This window comes from Sander lucioperca, chromosome 6, assembly GCF_008315115.2.
Source record: "Sander lucioperca isolate FBNREF2018 chromosome 6, SLUC_FBN_1.2, whole genome shotgun sequence".
NCBI classification, from domain to species: domain Eukaryota; kingdom Metazoa; phylum Chordata; class Actinopteri; order Perciformes; family Percidae; genus Sander; species Sander lucioperca.
Window position 1 is genome coordinate 30730051 of NC_050178.1, and position 20109 is coordinate 30750159.

The 20109-nt window shown below is 40.8% G+C and overlaps 2 protein-coding genes across 3 annotated transcripts; one reads left to right on the forward strand and one right to left on the reverse strand.

The window, feature by feature from the left end:
* The first annotated feature begins 393 nt into the window (after positions 1 to 393).
* On the forward strand, positions 394 to 7670 carry myl6 (myosin, light chain 6, alkali, smooth muscle and non-muscle). The gene is made up of 6 exons (XM_031321074.2): positions 394 to 537; positions 851 to 878; positions 3856 to 3999; positions 4606 to 4779; positions 5632 to 5709; positions 7264 to 7670. Exons 1-6 carry the CDS (start codon positions 535 to 537, stop codon positions 7290 to 7292), a joined length of 456 nt encoding a protein of 151 aa, XP_031176934.1. The 5' UTR covers positions 394 to 534; the 3' UTR covers positions 7293 to 7670.
* Positions 7671 to 8859: 1189 nt separating this feature from the next.
* On the reverse strand, positions 8860 to 19825 carry smarcc2 (SWI/SNF related, matrix associated, actin dependent regulator of chromatin, subfamily c, member 2). 2 transcript variants are annotated; one of them, XM_036002526.1, is made up of 26 exons: positions 19699 to 19825; positions 18884 to 19003; positions 18705 to 18790; positions 18457 to 18532; positions 17779 to 17871; positions 17576 to 17645; positions 17399 to 17468; positions 17065 to 17140; positions 15762 to 16006; positions 15458 to 15582; positions 15287 to 15340; positions 15025 to 15062; positions 14799 to 14929; positions 14553 to 14624; positions 14331 to 14444; positions 14093 to 14246; positions 13839 to 13955; positions 13680 to 13742; positions 13307 to 13565; positions 12993 to 13154; positions 12752 to 12813; positions 12532 to 12652; positions 12279 to 12442; positions 12034 to 12168; positions 11571 to 11937; positions 8860 to 11000 (listed from the first exon to the last, which is right to left on the reverse strand). In XM_036002526.1, exons 1-26 carry the CDS (start codon positions 19807 to 19809, stop codon positions 10936 to 10938), a joined length of 3150 nt encoding a protein of 1049 aa, XP_035858419.1. In that variant the 5' UTR covers positions 19810 to 19825; the 3' UTR covers positions 8860 to 10935. The 2 variants fall into 2 exon arrangements, with proteins under 2 accessions (XP_035858419.1, XP_031176935.1); XM_031321075.2 differs by having other exon boundaries at positions 18457 to 18538.
* Positions 19826 to 20109: the final 284 nt, after the last annotated feature.

Sequence of the window (20109 nt, forward strand, 5' to 3'; positions counted from 1 at the left end):
TATTATTACAAGTTTTTTTATTAAGTACTATTTCATAAGTATTTTTTTTTATTTATTAGTAGGATAACCCCTTGAGATGAATCATCTCATTTTCGAGTAGGGTCCTTAAAGATTTTTAAACAGTAAATACAAAACACAAAATACATTCATACATACACACAGCACTCCCAAGCCTGACTGCTCCAACACCAACTGATTCCCCCCCATATACACACAAGTAAAAACACAGTAAATGTACATACATCCCAAATGTGCTGCTATTTATAGTAGATGCACAAACAGGAGCCAACACACAACAAATAAATAATAATAAAAAAAATCAACAAGAATTATTATTATTTAATCAGAAAAATAGAGGGTGTGGGTGGCATGTTGTAGCTGCACCACTGCAAAAGTGCGAGCAATGCAACTGTGAAATCGAGCCATATGATTGGCTGATGCTGTACAAGCTGCTGTGACATCATCAGTGATAGTCGGTGTCCTCCTAGAGAAGGTACGAGCCCCTCGCCCGTCATCCAACAACCACAAACAGACATGGTGAGTATATATATTGTTCCAGACTAATCTATCGAAATAGCTACTTTTAAAAGATTTGTGATAAATGAACGCGTTGTTCTTCATTGGAAGATTTTGAAAACATCTATACCAGTTAACGTTGAGCTGTAACATTAGCTGCGTATCTGTCCTGGCCTGCTTCACTGGCCGCTTTAACGTTAAGCCTTTAGCCACAATCCTTTACTTAACTGTAACGTGACGTTAGCATTAATGGAGGATTAACTTAAATAATTTGAATATCACACTAACCACAGTCTTCTGTTCCCCTTTGCCGTTTTAACCCTGTGTCCACCAGTCTGACTTCACAGAGGACCAGATCATGGGTGAGTTAACATCTGATTAGCAAAAGAGATTTCTTTATTTCATTTTTTTAATGGTTAAGGGTAGCCTATATTAACATATCATCGTCGTAATATTAGAAATAGCTTTATGAATTCCTCACTTTGACCCTGTAGCTCGACTGTTGTCTCTTCAAGCCTCTGGACCCCTTCAGGTAACTCTGACAGACTGGGATATATTAAACTAAACATTTTCTAACTGTGTGAGGTTCAGTGTTACTAACCTGCAAAAAAAGTAATCTATTGTAATTAAGCATGTTGGTGTTTTTGCATGCCGATCCCGAAATATACACTCTAAATGTCTGGCAGTCATAATAAAGACAGGTTGGGTTTAAGCATAGCAGTGGGGATCAGGGTGTTGGCCCAGGCTTCACTTCTCTGGCGTAATTAAAGGTGTGGCAAATGTCACTAAAACTATTGTTTTGTGGCACTTAAAGAGCAACAGTTTGTTAGAACACATACAACAGCTACTTAGTGGTGATGTTTAACATGACAGAAGTCTTGTCATAGTTGGAAACAATTTGTGCTTTTAAAGATAGTATTTGCTCCAACAACCCCCACTGCCACTGACAAGATCAGCCACAACTAAAATAGACCAATTCAACCTACTACATTATCGTTGCCTTCACTAACAGGTTGGTGTTGCGTAGACGATGAGAGGTTTTGTGGATTATGTGTTTAAAGTGTGTTTGCTTCCGATCCGATACCAAGTAATACCCTGACCAGAAAACCGATTATTAAAAGCTGCTAATGTACTCACACATGCACTGACTTCACTTCACAGTCTTACCCCCAACCCCTGGACTTTCTTCTACCCACCTACTGTGCAATATTTAATGTTTTAATACTTTTGATAACACTGATAATTCTGTGCAATTTCATTACTGTGCCATATAGGCCTGTCACGATAACAAATTTTGCTGGACGATAAATTGTCCCAGAAATGATTGCGATAAACGATAATATTGTCGTTCTGAGACCATTTTCATCTAATATAATGATAATGGCATAATAATGCAGGTGCACCTTTTCAAAGAGCAATACACTTTTATTTCTAAAGAATATTTAACACTGGAACTGTAAGACATTTTAAATATCCACAATATGTCTTTGATCTCCTTTAGTATGTCGTCTTTCACGCTGTTGTACAGTTGTGGAATTGCCGTTTGTGACACGTATGTTCTCCCAGGTAATTCATACTGGCTGTCAAATGTTTGCGGCATTTGTCGAGTGTGCGATAGACTACAGACTCTGTACTACATTTAACAATTATTTATTAAACACTAAATATTACATTTAAATAATATATAATTAATAAATTATATCTATATCTATGTGGCTATCTGCCACATGGCGAGTAAATGTTGTATCAAAATAGTTCTGTTTTTCAGTCTTCATTTTGGCGAAGGTGCAGCTACTTTCTTCTGCTCCTCTGCTGTCTGCAGGTCGCAGCTTCGCGGGGACGGGCCGACACCCACACCCACACCCACACCCACACACACACCCACACACACCCACACACACACACACACACCCACACACCCACACACATACACAAACACTGGCGCACACACCAGACGCCAGCCACCACGTCACTTCTGTTTACTGATAGCTATTGTTTACCTCAGGCTAATTAATTAGCTAGTAAGTGGCGATTTTTGGCAGCCAGCCTTCCAAAAGAAAGCACAATGAAATGAAATAACCGATCATTAACCATTGACCGACAAGCAGGTAACTCTCAGTCTCAGTTCACCGTCTGGGAGCCTCTGACACACTTTCCGCACTCCGTATCCACGGACAACTGTAGGCTTGTACCGGTTAATGTTCTGTGCATTGTCGGACACATGCAGCCACTTTCCTGAAACCGCTTGCGAGATTGACAAGTCCACAGCGGCGCGTATGTCCGAGCCTGTCTCCACCTGCAGGTTGTCAACTGTGTGCTTTGGAATGAAAGGAAGAAAACAGGATGCCGAGTAACACGGCGGATATCGCTCATATACTTTTATTTTATTTTTTTGACGGCGCCTTAACTGCAAAGTGCTGCGGGAAACCCTGCTCCAACAACTAGCGTTTTCTCTGTCTCTCTCTCTCCGCCAGGAGTCCCGCCTCCCCCCCACACAAAGACCATGCGACTGACAAGAGGGTTCACTCCCACTCTAAGGAACCGAGAGTGGTCATCCAGTCTCTTTGGTAGAGAGAGAGAGACAAGGAAAACAAACAAGCATGCAAATGGAAATTATTGCGGCCGGAAAAATTATCGAGCTCATTTTTTTATCTTAAATCTTTTATCTTAATTGATTTATTGACTATCGCGACAGGCCTAGTGCCATATCATTTCACAATGCGTATCACACTGTATACAAACCATATTTATCTTTCATCATTTTTATATATGTATATAGCGTCTCAGAACTGTGCACCTTGCACCCCCCCTTTTCTTTTGCACTCCTTATTTTATTCCATGTTGTTACATTTCTCTTACGTATATGTTGACACTGGAAAAGGAGTTGCTTCAATCTCGTTGTACATGGGTATAATGACAATAAAAGGCATTCTATTCTATGTACCGTCTGGTACGGAAGAGCGATTATGTGTCATCATTTATGAGGTAAATTGATCATCAATAGGCCCCAGTATATAAGTACTGTGTTTATGTTTTTGTTACGTTCATGTTCCCAGAACAGTGTCAGCTGATAGGAAACCTCCCTACGCAGCAGTGTTGGGAACTGCTCCTGCCATGAAAATGCAAAAACTTAATTTGTGTCGAATGTCAGAACAGTGGTATCAGCTGTTCTTCTACACAAACAACTTTATTCAATGAAATTACACATGTACAGTAGTAGCTGTATCTCCCTTTGGTGTTATACATATGTGTTTGCTTGTGTCTCCAACGTTTGTGAGTTATGTTTATTAATTTACTTTATAGCTAGATCTAAGTTCTACCTCTCTGTCTCCATATTAGAATTCAAGGAGGCCTTCCTTTTGTTTGACCGGACGGGTGAGGGGAAGATCACCTACAGCCAGTGTGGTGATGTTATGCGGGCCCTCGGACAGAACCCTGTCAATGCTGAGGTGCTCAAGGTCCTGGGAAACCCCAAGTTAGAAGGCAAGTCTCTGATTCACCAGCTACAACTAAAAATAGACCAATTCAACCTACTACATTATCGTTGCCTTGGCTAACAGTTAGGTTGGGTGTTGTGTGTACAATTCCTCATTGCAGCCTCAGAGAATCAGTATGTGCTGAACTGCTGTTTTTGGCTTGTTTGGGATACAGATACAGTATGAGCATACAGAGCATTTCTTTTAATATTGATGACCCATAAAAGCCTTACTCCAAGTTCACTCCACAAATAAGTCCTCCTCTGTTCTTAATGAACTCTGTAAGGTCCTCTGAGATGGTGCTCTAATGTTGACAGTAATTAGTATGTATAGAGGTGTGTGCTATGTGCAAAGGTGGTACTATTTGTATATTTCAAATCAATGAAAATATGAGGTTTGTGCAAACCATGATATAATTAATAAATGAACATTTAGCCTAAAGCTGTGATATTGTAAAAAATGCATTTTACAGTTCCATTGTTTGGCTCTGCTGGGAATAAAGAGAGGCTCTCTGAATTCTGTGTAAGCTTACTGAAATCCATACAAATCTCCCAATTTCTTAACAGTTCTAGAGGTGTTTAAAATAAAACCTTTTTTGTTGTTTGACCTGCAGAGATGAACTACAAGATGCTGGATTTTGAACAGTTCCTGCCCATGCTTCAGGCCATTGCTAAGAACAAGGACCAGGGCTCCTTTGAGGATATTGTAGAGGGTCTGCGTGTCTTTGACAAGGAGGGAAACGGCACAGTGATGGGAGCAGAGCTGCGTCATGTTCTCACTACACTAGGTAAGTCAACAAAACCCAGCAAAACACTAAGAAGATTTGTCATTATTAATCCTTATCTAGCTGAGCTGGCCTATCTCTGTCTTCTTGTCATGCAAAGTAAAATCCCTTCAGGCACTTATCTTTGTCAAGAACAATGTTAAGCAGTGTGCTGTCTCTTTTTCTTTATTGCGTCTTGGAATACATAGTATTTCTCGAATGTAGAGAAAAAGAAAAAATCCAAGGCACTCTTCTTCAAAATTACTTAAAAAGCCTTTATTTTACAGGCTGTTTCATGATAGAAAATTGAAAAGACATTGGGAGAAGGAACACACGCGTAGCGGCACTGTCCTTTCTTGTGACCATTTTCTCTGTATATAATTGTTTGGGTTTAACTTGTAATATTTGTGTGCAGTGACTCTCTCTGTATGTGGATTTTTACTATGTATAGCCACTTAGTGAACTGTTTCTTGTTTTTTGTGTTTTTGTTCTTTTGTATGTGAACATTTACAGCCTAGTGGATTGTTTTGGCATGTTTTCAAGTGGTTACTCACCATGTCACTCAGGTGTTTTCAATTAGCCTATACAAAAGGGGATATTGTTTGTCTGGGAAGCACACCCTGAAGAAGGCTGTCAGTGCCGCTACGCGTGGGTTGCTTCTCCCAATGTCTTTTAAATTTTCTGTCATGAAATAGCCAGTAAAATAAAGGCTTTTTAAGTAATTTTGAAGAAGAGTGCCTTGGATTTTTTCATTTTCTCTACATTCAATTGAATTCCTGACCCCAAAGAGCACCTTCAAGCGTTTGATTGAACTTCCTGAGCACCCTGGACTTTTTTGTCTTTCCAACATAGTATTTCTTCTTTGTTTTCTTCCAGGTGAAAAAATGACAGAGGAGGAGGTGGAGACTCTTTTAGCGGGACATGAAGATGCCAATGGCTGCATTAATTATGAAGGTAAAACTGCACAGATGCACTCAGATGACTCTATCAGGTCCTATACAGTACAATGTGCCTCATGAAAATATGCAACACTACTGTTGTGGATGTATAAAACAACAAGCGTCATTGTGTCTTAGTGTCACTACGCGCTGTGGAGGAGAGTCTGGCTAGTCCACACAACATTCAGGGATGGGAGAAAAACGTGCTCTGGTTTATTGGCATTTCTTTTAACCAATCACAATCGTCTTGGGCAGTGCTAAATGCCGAGTGGAGCCATGATGCCTCTGCAAAATAGCCTCGGGAAGGAACTTGTTTTGGTGGAACGTTCAAAGGTTGTTTTAGTTGTGCGAGAGAAAACTCAGATTGGACAGATAGTCTAGCTAGCTGTCTGGATTTACCCTGTAGAGATCTGAGGAGCAGTTAACCATAGTCCTCATAAATCGACCAGAGTTTAAAATTAAAACACAAAGAAAGCGGAAGGTAACGGACATCCGAAAACGGACATCTGAAAAGAGTGACATCCGGCGGAATTTCCGGCGGAATTTCCGGCAGAACAAGAGCAATCCCAGAAGTGGAACGTCGTGGATATAGACTACATGCTTGCTGACTCTGTGTTCCCGCCTCACAGCCTTTGTCCACTACATCATGTCCGGCTGAAACAAGGGTATGAGCAAACCCCTGAAAGCTCTCTGCAGCGCTGATCTCCTGACTCCGATGGAGGAACAGCTCACCGCTGCACAGTGGCCTTGCATTCATCTAGGTAGTGAGTGAAGAAGAGAGACCTGCATTGGGAGTGCAGTGTAGCAGTTATAGTAACTTTCTTATAACCAAAAGATGTTTGGTTTAGTTCAACAACAGCTGTGTAAGTGAGCTAGAGTAATTCACCCATGGCATCCTACTAAAAGTGACAGCCAAACGAATAAAAGAAAATATAATACCATAACCAGAACAGTAAATGGACACAACTTTCTTCATTCTTTCAAAAATGTAGCCCCTGCAATTAAAAAACATTCATCATAGCTTATGCTGTGGCTTCAAAGAATTGGTGGTGTTTTCCGATCTTTAATTTCCGGACTTGTCATCCTTTAACCTTTCTCTTCTCTTTGGCCCCATCCCTGCATATTTCTATTCGGCTCCCATGATCCACAGTGGCAGGGGACACTGGGTGTACAAAAAGTGAAACAGTGAAAATACAATCAACTAAAATTCTGCAAAAAAGAAAAGTTGTTAAAAAAGGCTGATTATGTCTTCAATGTTCTTCATTTGCCCTGCTGCCAGCTATGTGACCATGCTACACGTTTATATTTATGTCTGAATGTATTTGTTTTCTTTCAAGATCTCTGACCTCCTGTTCGTCCCTTCTTTTTTCCCAGTTGCTTTTCATTCATTAATATTGTACATCAGGCCACATCTGATAATCCTAAAACGTTTCAGGTTTTTAGTCCTCTTTGCTGGCAATGAGAGAGCTTGTATCCCCGAAGACAGATGTTGTTTGTGAAGTTTGCTCCTGCTTTTGTCTGACTTTCTTCAGGTTTGATGTTGTGTTTCTCCTCCTCTGTGTCTTGACAGAACTCGTCCGGATGGTGATGAGCGGTTGAGGATTTCAGAAGCACACTTCCAATTTTACTCCTGAATGTTTTTGTATTGTTTGTCTTGTCTTGTCCTCCATCCACATCATCCTACCTCCAACAAGTCTTTTCTTTTCTTTTTTTGACATCTTTATTTTATTTCAAAAGTGCCTTTTCTGGCTAATGTGAAGAAACCCTTTCATCTCATTTTCCAAACATTATCATTATTCAGGTACAATCAGCAGTAAGGTTCCCTGAATGATTTCACCTGATTTCACCCCTTTGTTGATCAACCCAACAGTCTTGTTGTCAAAAGCTTTTTGATTTTGTTTGGCTAGATATGACAATGTGACATGTTAAATCTAACAGTATTGAATAAAACCCTGGTTTCCAGGATTCAGCCTGTGAGTCTTCTTGGATCAAATATTTCTTTATAGGTTATAGATATTACACATTTTTAGTCTCATTACAAGACAGTGTTAGAATATATATTATAAATATAATGCAGGTGCACCTTTTCAAAGTAAATATAAAAATATAAATATTTATTTGAAAAATATCAGAAAATCAGTGAAATCTTACAAAATGCCATTAGAAAGTCTGGGCAATATTAATTAGATATCTAAGAAATAGAAAAATATCAGTACCAGTAAAATATCCTAAAAGTATTGACTGACGTGTAATGCAAAAAATATAGATTACATTTTCATTATAATAATCATGAACTATATGAACAAGTGACATGCGATGCAATGTGCTTTATATCAAAGGGAAATTGCATCTATGAGAAAATAGAACAGACCAGACTTTATACAACAAAAATTGAGGATGATTTATTATATAGAATAAAAAATAATAAAATTTGCATGGTTCTCATCAGCAGTTGGAAATTGTTCAGTTGCCATGGAGTTATCGATGTTCAAACTTTGCAAGACTCCTAGCACCTATAGGACCTTGATTTTAGTCAAAAGCTCAAAAACAAGTAAGTGGACCTTGAGTCCGGATTGTTTTGTGAACCGTTTTCTTTTTTTTTTAAACTGTCATTTTAAAAGAAAGTTCCATTTTGAATATTTAAATCAGCAATAAATACAGGAAGTGTACGTTGGGCCTCGGTGAGAGTGAACCAAAACTGGTCTGTTCTATTGAAGCGTCCCAGTAAGTCATGACAGTGAGCCCTCATACTGTACACAATACCAGGACACTGAAACTGAAGCAGCTAAATAGAATTCAGCTATCATTCATTTTAATATTTACACCAGTGCTTTTCCTACTGTGACATGTCAAAATGACTTCTGTGTTGCCTTTAAAGGTCCTATGACATGCTGCTTTTTGGATGCTTTTATATAGTCCTTAGTGGTCCCCTAATACTGTATCTGAAGTCTCTTTCCCAAAATTCAGCCTTGGTGCAGAATTACAGCCACTAGAGCCAGTCCCACAATGAGCTTTTCTTAGGATGTGACATATATCTTTAAATCTCTCTTCTTCAGCATCCTGACAAACATTTATTAATTTGTACATTACCTCATGTGTGGTTCTTTTTTGTGTTACCAGTCTGTGAAGTTGCTTACAAAAAAAACAAACCACTCCACACAATGACATCCTCATCACATCTTTATTTTTTTCCCAAACATTTTGTAATCAAAACCTGAACCTTTTGTTTTACCTTTTTTCTAATACAAACTGCCAGAGTAACCGTCAGCACAAATGTGATGATTTATTGAGGAAAAATTGATTTCTACTGTATAATAATCAATGCAATTGCTGCTACCTTCAGCATAGTGAAAAACATACAGAAACTGAACATACACTTATTTCATATCACAAAATCCACACAATGTAGTAATAACACAGATAAAATAAGTCCATATATGCTCACAGCTGTGGTGAGGTCTGCAATACTGGCTTGAAGGACATTAACTGTAAAGTTTCACCTTCTGACTGGATTATATTTCATGACACTGACGTGGCGTGTCGTGTGCAGAACGAAGCCAGTTTTTTTTTTTTTTTTTTAATTCTTCAAACTTTGTGACACGACAAATGGCACTGGAAATAAAACTGAACGGTAATGTGGTTTACAGATCCTAATGGCATGCGTTCACATACACACATGCTCACAGTCACATCTCAAGACGGATCCAACAGACCTGCCTGATTCATACACAACAGTGGAGAGGGTAAATATAGGCTACAAAGGTAATAATATACAGTTACAATGTTGACATATCAAAGAAAGAAGATGAAAAAATGGACAGTAAAAAATATAAAACTTGATAGGATAAAAAGTGAGGATATTGTTGCAGATATTAAGGACACAATTCTCCATTGTCAGCTGTTTAAGGTGCAAGCTCCCTTGTTTTTTTGACAGCATTCACATTTCTTCCATGTGTAACTTGAAATGCACCAGCAAAAACAAGCTGCTAAAAAAATCCTCTTAATTTCCCAAGCAACCACAATAAAACTCACTGAATAAATGCGAGATAAACATGATTATAAAAACATTTTGGTTTAGCAATAAACACAAAGTCAAATTATGAAACAAAAAAAAAACACTTATCCGGTCACTGTTAGAATTATTATTCCCAGACTTTCAGTCTTTTGAACAAAACTACATTCCTCACAAAACTACAACCTGGATGTTTTGAGTTAATCCAGATTTGAAAAACATGAAGGTCATCGCTGACATGTTTTTCTCTAAGTGCTGTTGAAAGGAAGGACATTATTAGAGAGGTCTTTTCGGGATGATGATCTAATGCTGTCAGTACTTTCAAATAGTATCATTACAGGCCAACACAAGGTGCGTTTGTAACAGAAAATCCAGTTTACAGTACATTGTCTCAAACTGCATCCGAACCAACTTAATTTCCAACTGGCTTTCAATTTGTTTTCATTCATTGCAGACGATTCTCTGGAGAGACATTGAGGCCAGACCCTGTCGAGTGACCGTTTGTCCATGTAATACAAAAAAAAAAATAGAGAGGAAAAAGTAACATTCCCAATCAAGTTTCCAAAAACTTCAGCATGAAAAAGTATTTAAGACAACAAAAGGACGATATAAGTGCTAATGTTCAATTTCATGGATGCTTCAAGTCTTTCAATGAGTTGGGAAACATGTTAAAAGTGCATTTTTGTCTTACATATATTTGAATTAGTACCTACAGTACAAGGGGGAAACTCTGGAGAGACAGTAAAGCACGGGACTTCACAAGCTGTGACAAACTGTTGCAGAAAAAATAAATGCAACAATTTCCAAAACACTGAAAACACAAGATGAGTCTTTTCTCTTCTTCTCCTTGAGTGGCAGCATGTTGGTTAAGACCCTCTTAGTTCACCAGATCTCTGTTGTTAAGCTTAAAATTAGGAAGTGAAATGCTGCTGTCCGATCGACCGCACAGGATGAACAGCTTCTGTTTGAAAGTACATTTTCTTCATAGGCAGATTCAATTTAAAAGGGACTTCTTTTTCAACAGAGAGTCAAAGTAGAGCTGGTTTGATTTCGATGTAATAATTTTTTTCTTTCTCACATCAATTGTCCTGTTGGAAAAAAAAAGAAAAAAGAGCTGAACATGTAAAGTGTGTTCTCTTCCTTCGGTTTATGACTTCTTCATTTCAGATGATACCGGCAGGGTTTAAAGTGGTCAGAGTCATTCGGATTCTCAGGCGATGTAGTTTTCTCTCACTGTGGAGGTGGGACAGGAGCTGAGGGGTGGACTGTTTCCCCGGGAAGAGGGGTGGTGGGCTCTGTGAGGGGTGAAACAAGGGAAGAGCAGAAACATGTTGAGAAGTTTAACAACTTTTGGACACATTTTTGTAAAATGTTCTCCTTGTTTTTGAGTGCTCAACTAAAGTTAACAGGACAAATAATTCAAGTAAAGCTGATAATAGTGTGTGTAAAGAATTTAGAATATTATCTTGCAAGGGTCTAATTGGCTAAATTATATTTAATTCAATTTAAAAAAAGAAGCTGAAAATAGAAAATAAAAAGCAGACAAATATACTGCCATAATTTAATTATCACGTTTTAAAAAATGTCTGATCGAAATAGTGCTGGCGGCAATTGATTAAACCAATGGATTTGTCACTTGTCATTTTCATAATCCCTTAATCGATTAAGTAAATCATAAGGCAAAAATGCCAAACTCTCTCTCTTTCCAGCTTCACAAATTAAGGGATTTCCCGCATTTCTAAATGGATGTCTTTGTACCTTGAAGATATTCGTCGGACAGAAAAAGCATTTTTAAGATGTCACTTTTGGGATTTTTCACTATTTTCTGATACAGCTGCTACATTGTGCTTCAACTTTAAACTCACCATGGAGTACAGGAGTAGTGCTGGAGCTGGAGCTGGAGTGGGCAGCGGGGGTCGAGCCTGGGGGGCAGGGGGGCGAGGTGTGAGCACCCTGAGGTGGTTGGGACTCAGGGGCCGGGGCAGAGGCTGGAGGTGCAGGGCTGGGGGCCGGCTGCAGCGCTGGTGTGCTGGGAGCTTGCTGACTTGCGGTCGGACCCTGGGGTGGCGGTGCTGGAGCAGCCTGGTTGGCATGAGGGCCCCCGGCCTGGCTGTGCTGCTGGTGCTGAATCTGCTGGAAGTGCTGCTGGCGGGCTCTCATCTCGGCATATTTCAACTGCTCCATGTGGAAGGACTGACGGTCAGCCAGCAGCTGCTGACGTTGGTACTCCAACTACACACACAAAAAGTGAAAGGTTAAAGGTGTTGTACTAGTAATTAGGTTGACTACTCTCTTGAGATACTACATATCCCAGAATCCCTCACTCACAGCCTCCCTCTCTCTGTCCATGATGGTTTCCAGTTCTTCAAAGTGTCGCAGTTTAATCTCCAGCTTCTTCATTTGGGTTTCCACCAGCAGAGCCACGAGAGATTTGATCTTCCTCTCTTCTACTGCAGCCAGGTGCTACGGAGAAAGTGAAGGAGAAACTTAGATAAGTAAAGTAAAAGAAAATAAGGAAAAAAAAAGGTGATGAAGGATACAACAAGTTGAGGCCTGGTGATAATTAACTTTACCTTGGCTTTGACAGCAGCAGCAGCGAGTGCAGACGCAGCAGCAGTGGCCAGGTTCCCCTCTCCCACATCACGCTCCACCTTAGCCTTCTTCTCTCCTTCACTCTCTGCTTCTCTTTGTCCTTCCTCTGTGCCCTCTTTTCCATCCTTCTCCTTCTCCCCATCACCTACAAGAAAAAAGGTTTCAAGTTTGAATTTTTCCCCCTTTGACAAGAACACTGTATTTCCTGTATCTGACTGCAATGCATTTTCATACCCATCTCTGACTCTGTTTTGTCTGCCTCTCTCTCTCCTTCTTGTTCTCTTCCTCTTTCTTCTTCCTTCTTCCCATTCTCCACCTGCTTCTCCTCTTCCTCAGTCGCTCCATCTTTGCTGTCCTGCATGGGAAAGCAAACATGGCACAATGAGCTTCGCCACAGTTCATCAGCAGAACTCACAAATCAGAAACATTGTATTATAACAAACATGTATCATACCTTGGCCTCCCTCTTCTCTTCACTGGGTTGGCTGTCACTCTTACTTTCATCACTGCTTTCATCTAGAGAGAGAGAGACATTACACTTTTTCTTTTTCAGTTTAAAGTGTGAATGTGTTTTCTTTTTTGCAATTTTGCATGCTGTACGTGTGTGTGTGTGTGTGTGTGTGTGTGTGTGTGTGTGTGTGTGTGTGTGTGTGTGTGTGTGTGTGTGTGTGTGTGTGTGTGTGTGTCCATCCTACCAGGTCTGTCTCCCTCCTCTAGGCCAGTGCCTGCGATGCCACTACCCTCCAGGCCATACAGCGGGTCCTGTCGGCCACTGACCCTCGCTGCCTCCTCCACCCGCCGCACATGAGCCTCAACAAGCGCTGCAGGAACCTCCTCCTTCATACGAGAAAACTCCTCTAAGAGAGAGAGACCAGATTGAGCTTATTGATGTAACGCAAAAAAAAACGAATGATGACTAATGAGTAATCAACAATGACCAGGAAGATTTAAATGCAAATGTAAAAACAAATCTTTCAATAAATCTAATTCAAAATAAGGTCCTTCTCACCAAGAGCAGACTTGGCTGCAGCTGAGGCCACGCGTGGGTCGACGACAGAGGCGAGGAAGGCCACTGTGCTCATGACAGGGTTTCCTGCCTGGCTGAAAGGTACCGGCTGGTAGGCCAGTGGTCCAAGAGACGAGGAGTTGTCCTCCAAGTAAGGGTCTTCAATGGGCAGCCTCAGGAAGTGCAGGATGCACTCATCCTGCGTACGGCTGCCCACATGTTCTGAAACCTTGTTCCAGTCATCCTTGTACATCTCCAACCCCTGAGGGAAGTGAGGACTACATTTAGCTCTTTAGCTCTCCTTTAGTCTTATTTTCACAATAACGTAAAGAATTATCTGCATCATCACACAACTGATTTTACGGGTCATTTGTACCTCAAGTAGTAGTAGTGTTTCTTGTTCTGTCCACTCCCTCATAGAGCTCGCTGTACTCTTGCTCTGTGCACAAATATCACCACCACTTTGTTAATATAAGAGGTCATTGTAAATCACAGCAAAATAATCATAAGGGCATGCATCTTCTTAGACTTGTACCTTTGCAGAGCCAGTCTTCTTGCTGTACATGTCAGTCCGCAGCCCAAAGTTTTGCAGATCTGCTGGTTTCTCCTTCACTTTATCTGGGAAGGACATTATCTGCTGGGTAGCAGGGGTCTACAGGTGGGACAGGAGGACACATGTAAAATAACACAGAATACGTGTGTGTGTGTGTGTGTGTGTGTGTGTGTGTGTGTGTGTGTGTGTGTGTGTGTGTGTGTGTGTGTGTGTGTGTGTGTGTGTGTGTGTGTGACCTGGGACGTCTTGGGCTGCAGGGGTACCAGACTGGATGGAGTGTCTGCCAGGACATGAAAGTGAGAGGTGGGTGGGGGACCCATGGGTGTGGGTCGGCTCTCGGAGTCCACCTGGTAGTTGATCAGGCCCCACTGCTCCAGGAAGGCGTGGACTCTGCAGCAGAAGAAGCACAGAGTGTACAACACTGGCAGCAGTTTGACTAAAACATGTAACTGTGTAGATTCAGCCCCCACCTACCTCATGATTGCACACACGTCTCCTGCCAGGTTCCTGCGGCAGGCAGTGGAGGTCAGGTACTCCTGAGGGTTCAGTCGGTAGGTGTCAATCATGAAGTTCCTGTACGCCAGGTAACTGAAAGAAGGAGGTGTAGAGAAAACAATTTACTGTTGAGACTGCTTTTTAAATGTGTGTCAGTGAAAAAACATCAAATGTTGCGTTGTGTACGGAACAAATACTTACATCTCTGGGGTTTTGGATTTGTTCTTCCCATTGAAAAACTCTGGCAGGGCTCTGCGCTCAATGGCATGAACACTGAGGGAAAACAGTTACGCCATTATGAGGACGAATACGTACGAATGACTCACGTTGAGACCAGCTGATTCAACCCAATGGGTCTCCGTTTTTTCTTACTTTTCTGAATATTGTAAATACATCACTGACATGAAGATTACTTGTGACATTTTTCAAAAATGTTTTTTTTCTTACCTGTTATAGTCAAACCAGGCAGCGTAGCTCGGTATAATAATGTGATGAGTTTGCTCAGTCACGTTGTCCTCGTGAAGGTCAGAGCCTTTCACTGGTTCACCCTTCACGCTCGGAGAGCCTTCCTCCTCCTCCTGTTTAAACACAAGCACACATGCTCATGATAAAATATGGGTTTTACTGTCCTCACTATCCCCACATTTTCTTGCACTTTTACAACCTGCCTCACCTTGCCTGCTGTTTCCATGGACTCATCCTCTTGCTCGTCTGTTCAAATAACAAAAAGAATGGCAAGTGAATATTCATGAAAAAGTAACAAATGTATGTCTTATAACCTGATATCATAAACAAATTACAGTGGCTCACTCTTGCTTTTTGCACTCTTTGTTTTACATTAGCATTACATTTGCATTAGCACACTGCACAGAAAGAGTTTTTTTTTCTTGTAATAGTAGTTACAGGCAGCCATGGTGACAAAACTTTCTGCTCACCCATATCTGTTCCTCCCTTGACTGGAGTTGAATCAGAGTCCTTCTTGGTGCTATCTGCAAAAAGAAAGTATGAATGTTAGCCAGTAACAGACAACAACTACTTTAAAGTCTGTGGTTAATTTTAATAGTCATATACAGTTATTTTTATGTATATTTTGAATATATGTGTACTTGTCTTCGGTGGGTTTCCCTCTTCAGATGCTGGAACAGGTGATGCTTCATCCAAGTCTTTACTTAGATCCTCCTGTTCCTCCTCCCTTTGGCCCCGTTTAGACTTGGTGTACGGGGTCGTTGGCCTGTACACACGCACACGCACGCACACGCACACGCACACGCACACACACACACACACACACACACACACACACACACACACACACACACACATTATTTTACAATACTGTACATAATTATATCATTTTTTAACAGCTGATGAGTGTGACATCATTGCATCAAGACACGTGTGGTCACCAACCCTTTTTTGGTATTCTTCTTCTTGCTCTCCTGAGGCGGAGGAGTAGGGGAGGGCGACGGCGACCTCTTCCTCTTCTTGGCGCTGCCAGGCTTCTTGTCCCTCCGCTCGTCAGGCGTGGTCACCTCATCTGTCAGGGTTTTGGCTGAGATCCTCTTCCTCTTGGGGCAGCCCTCACCCACTTCATAGTCCTCCTCATTCATCCACTCGTTATACTGGTCCAGGTCTAAAATCCACTTGGCATGGACCTGTGAACAGAGACCATACAGTGTATGACCAACATTTTCAGTGAGCATGTCAGCTGCCTGAGTGAAATGTCACCAACTTATTCCACATTTTAACCAGGCAGTGTTGCATTCTGACACACTTTTTCTCCACAGTATGTAAGCCCACTAAAGGAGCAGTCACTGAATGAAGACAAATGCAGTAAATCGTAATTACGTCACTTTAAAGTTGTAGTCTGAGGATGACATTGCACCTGCGAGTAAACAGAGACAGGATGATACAGGATGATACAGGATGATACAGGATGATACCATCTTGATACCAAACTAACCCAGTGTGCTGACTTGTGTGTGAATACAGCTCGAAACTGCTCTAACTATCATGTCCTAGTGAGCGCTGAACGCCTCAAATGATGCTCTCAATACACAATAAGAGCTTCTGACACTGCTTTGAATTTATGTTTCAGCCAAGTGCCAGAGTAACCTCTGTTGCTCCAAGTGCCAGTTTGCACTTCATACTTGGATGTTTTGCAGAGATAGAAAAATATGAGGAGATTACTGTTGCCAAAATAGGGAGCTATCAGCGCTGTGTATATACAGTCCCCTGACAGGTTTGTATAATAAAGGCTGAGGCACATAAAATTAATTTCCATCATTACAGACTAAAGTCCTTCATTTTAAATCCTAGCTAACGTAAAGACGTTTTCCAAAAATTGTGCACAAAAAATGATGCACAGGCATCTATAATTTTCCATCTGATGTAACGATGCCTAATGCACCAATATAAAAACAGTATATTTGATTTAAATATGTCACTCATTTCAAATGTCATTTAGGCTCAACAAAGGGCAGGAACAAGCAGATATGATGATGTACTGTAGTTGAACAGTGTGAAATTAGTTTAATAAACTTAGGGCATATGTAAGCAGCTATGTAAAAAATTTATAAATATGTTCAAATTAAGAGAGAATAAAGGACACATTTTAAAAATTTGGAACGGATGACATAAAAATAGAGAGACAAGAAACAACAACAAATTTTCTATACCACCAACCAACAAAGAATGACAAGAAATGAAATACCTTCCTGGGCTTTTCTGGGCTAGGAGGATCCTCCACAGCAGCCTCAATCTCACTGGCTGGGATCCAGGTATCATAACTAAATGGTGAGAGGAGCCAGGTCAAAGGTCAAGGCAGGGGAAAGATTATAAGTTTGGGCTTGTAAAAACATCTCAGGTAGACCAAGGTGTAACTTAAGCTTGTAGAGTTAAGAGCAGTAAGAAGCTTCAAGAAAACAAAATTAGCAGATCCAGCCTACAGTATGCAGGAATTGTGTTGTACGTCTACAAAAGGATGAGGCAACAGTTTTCAGTAAAATATTGAATGGTGTTCATATTTCTGTAAACTCAGTACCAACCCGTCAGGAAAATATCCCCAGTGGAGCAGCACTTGTTTATCTCTCTTCATCACAGGACGCACCCACTCCTCTGGACCAAAAAGAGAAAAGGATATCAGCACAAACAGAGTCAGCGCAGCAGGATTTACTATATATATATAAAAAAGCTGTGCTTAAATACAACATGTGGATCCTCACCTTCCTCCAGGCTAGTGGGAATAGGAACGACAACATGGGAGCTGGAGGCCTTGTCCTCAGTTACTGAACCCTGCGACAGATACAATTACAAGGAAATATAGGTTATGTTTACAACATAAACATACTTTTTAAATCTGACTCAGTTGTGAGCAAGTTTTAAGACTAGTTTAAAGACCTTTAACAAAACAAACCAAAATACACACCTGATGTCTTTTGATGATGTCTTTCAGTTTCCCAAGCAGTTTTGGCTCTATGTCAGAGCTCAGGTAGATGACTGGTCTACTCAGGCAGTTGTTCTGTAATGAAGAAATGCAGCAGATGTGTGAAACTCATAAATTCAAATAGGCAGGAACATATATAAAAATATATATACATTGCATTGTCATATAATCTTCATTAAAACAAGAACTACTGTATGTCTGTGTTGTTTAACTCTTCATATTAGCAGAGCTAAATGATATGATTACTGGTCAAGTCCCATAACTGGGGGCCCTTCATTTTTTATATCTGTGAAGCGCAGGCAGCGTGATTCTCAGACACTTCACAAATATGATGTAATCATAAGAAACATGCAACCTCTCAAACAGAGTATTTTCTTTGCAATCATTTAGCTCTGACGCCTGCAGGAAAATAAACAACGAAAATGTGTCAACGGACTCCTGCTGGAGCTCACAGTTGATCTCTTAAAAACAATAATTGCAATTATAGCATATTGTGGGAATGTTGTAAAAGTCTGTAAAGTGAAAGAATCTTTTTTAATAATAAAAAATACACTGCTATTAAACCTTAAACATTTTGAACTGAAAACATTTACAAATACATTTTGGCTGTCCAAATAATGTGTGTTACAAACATAAAGAACAGCTCTGAGGCAAACTCACCTGCACTAAGGACTTCTCAATCGTCATGAACATCTCGACATTTCGGTCCATCCTCGACGGATTCTGGAAGTCAAACCTGCGCCTACCAGGAAATTAGACTGGAGTTACACATGAAACGGCAATATAGCCAAAATACAACTCTAACTAAACTCTAACTAAAAGAGTACTCAGAGCACAGATAACACAATTTATTTTTCAGTTGGTTCATTTAACAAACATTTTTACACCACCTAGAAAGAAAGTCTTACCATCCTTGGTCACTCTTGAACTTGTAGGCAGCAGCCAGGATGTGACAGAGAGCCCCTCCTGACTTGAAGTCCAGAAAACACTTCATCTGCAGACACAAAACAAAACCGTTTCAAAATGCCTCCGTAGGGGAAAAGTCATCTGTATGTCTGTGTGAATGACAGAGTTAAAGGAAACACACTGGCAGCTTGGTGAGCGGAGGGTTGCTGACATGCCGACCGAACACCTCCTCCTGGAACTGGAGCAGCTGGACCACCAGGCTGGACAGAGACTTGTTGGTGGGGGGCTCGGCCTGGATGTACTGAGAGGACATCAACAGAGAGACAGTCAGGCAGAGCTGAGCCACAGAGAGGACACATAGAAGTTAACTACAGTGTGCTGATAAGTGCTATGTGTGATCAGTTAAGTCAAAAAGTGCAGGGAGCATTACTATCTTCTTTATTATTCAGGGTAAGTTAACCGTTATACTTTGTAATATCTGATATGGTGATTACATGGTAACATCGGCATTTTGATCATTATTATTTAATTATTTTTAACGAAATAATGCACTTAATTGGTTAAATCAATGTGTCTAAACACCAGCACACCGCTCTAGACGGGCCATGGCTTCAGTCAGCGCCGCGCGCCACAGAGCCAACATCTGGATCTGAGCTGCATTGCCGTTAGCCGATTAGCTAACTAGCTAGCTAGCTGACTGGCCGGCTAAATCAGCCCTTTTGAAAAATATCATCCTCGGAGGACTGATTATGTGCTGCTTTTGCATCGGTTTAGCTACAATAACGTGAAGGGATGCCGCCATTCGAGGCTGCATCTGTTGCAGCTGTTGGCTCAGCATCCTTTTGTATCCCGGCTCGAGTGAATCAAACAGCTGGACGTTCAGCAGCACCCTCCCTCCTCTCTTTGTCACTGCCTCTGCCCAACAGATAAGTGGCCACATTTCAGGGTAAAAAATGTAAGCTGAGTGTGTATGGATACAAAACATGCGGTCAGTACCTTTTTGTAATTCTTTCCCAGCCAGACGCGGACATTATCAAACTGAGAAACGGTATCAGACGCTTCGAAATATTTTACATTCGGGCCGCCGTCTTTCTTCCGCACCGCCATCTTTGACTGCAGACAACTAGTCGACGCCGTCTGCCGCCCAGCGGCCAAAGTCCGGTACTACAACTGCTGGCAAGTGTAATAACAATCCATGTACAGCAGGTGGCGCACTTATGTAGGGAATGATTTTTTAAAATACTTTATCATGTGAGAGATTTGAACAGTAGAGGCATACACTAGGGGTGGAAGTAGTATTCAGATTACGTACTTGAAAGCAAACCAAACAAAAACTTATTTTAAAAATACTTAGTTACAAGTTAAAGTTCTGCTTTCAAAACGTTCAAGAACAAATGTTAACAACAA

Coding starts and splice junctions, on each gene's coding strand:
- smarcc2 (XM_031321075.2), bottom strand. CDS start 19,809: ATGGCGGTGCGGAAGAAAGACGGCGGCCCGAATGTAAAATATTTCGAA. Junction 19,004..19,698: donor TGGGAAAGAATTACAAAAAG/GTACTGACCGCA, acceptor ATGTCCTCTCAG/TACATCCAGGCCGAGCCCCC. Junction 17,469..17,575: donor TCCCACTAGCCTGGAGGAAG/GTGAGGATCCAC, acceptor TTTTTGGTCCAG/AGGAGTGGGTGCGTCCTGTG.
- myl6 (XM_031321074.2), top strand. Junction 879..3,855: donor CACAGAGGACCAGATCATGG/GTGAGTTAACAT, acceptor TCTCCATATTAG/AATTCAAGGAGGCCTTCCTT. Junction 5,710..7,263: donor TGGCTGCATTAATTATGAAG/GTAAAACTGCAC, acceptor GTGTCTTGACAG/AACTCGTCCGGATGGTGATG.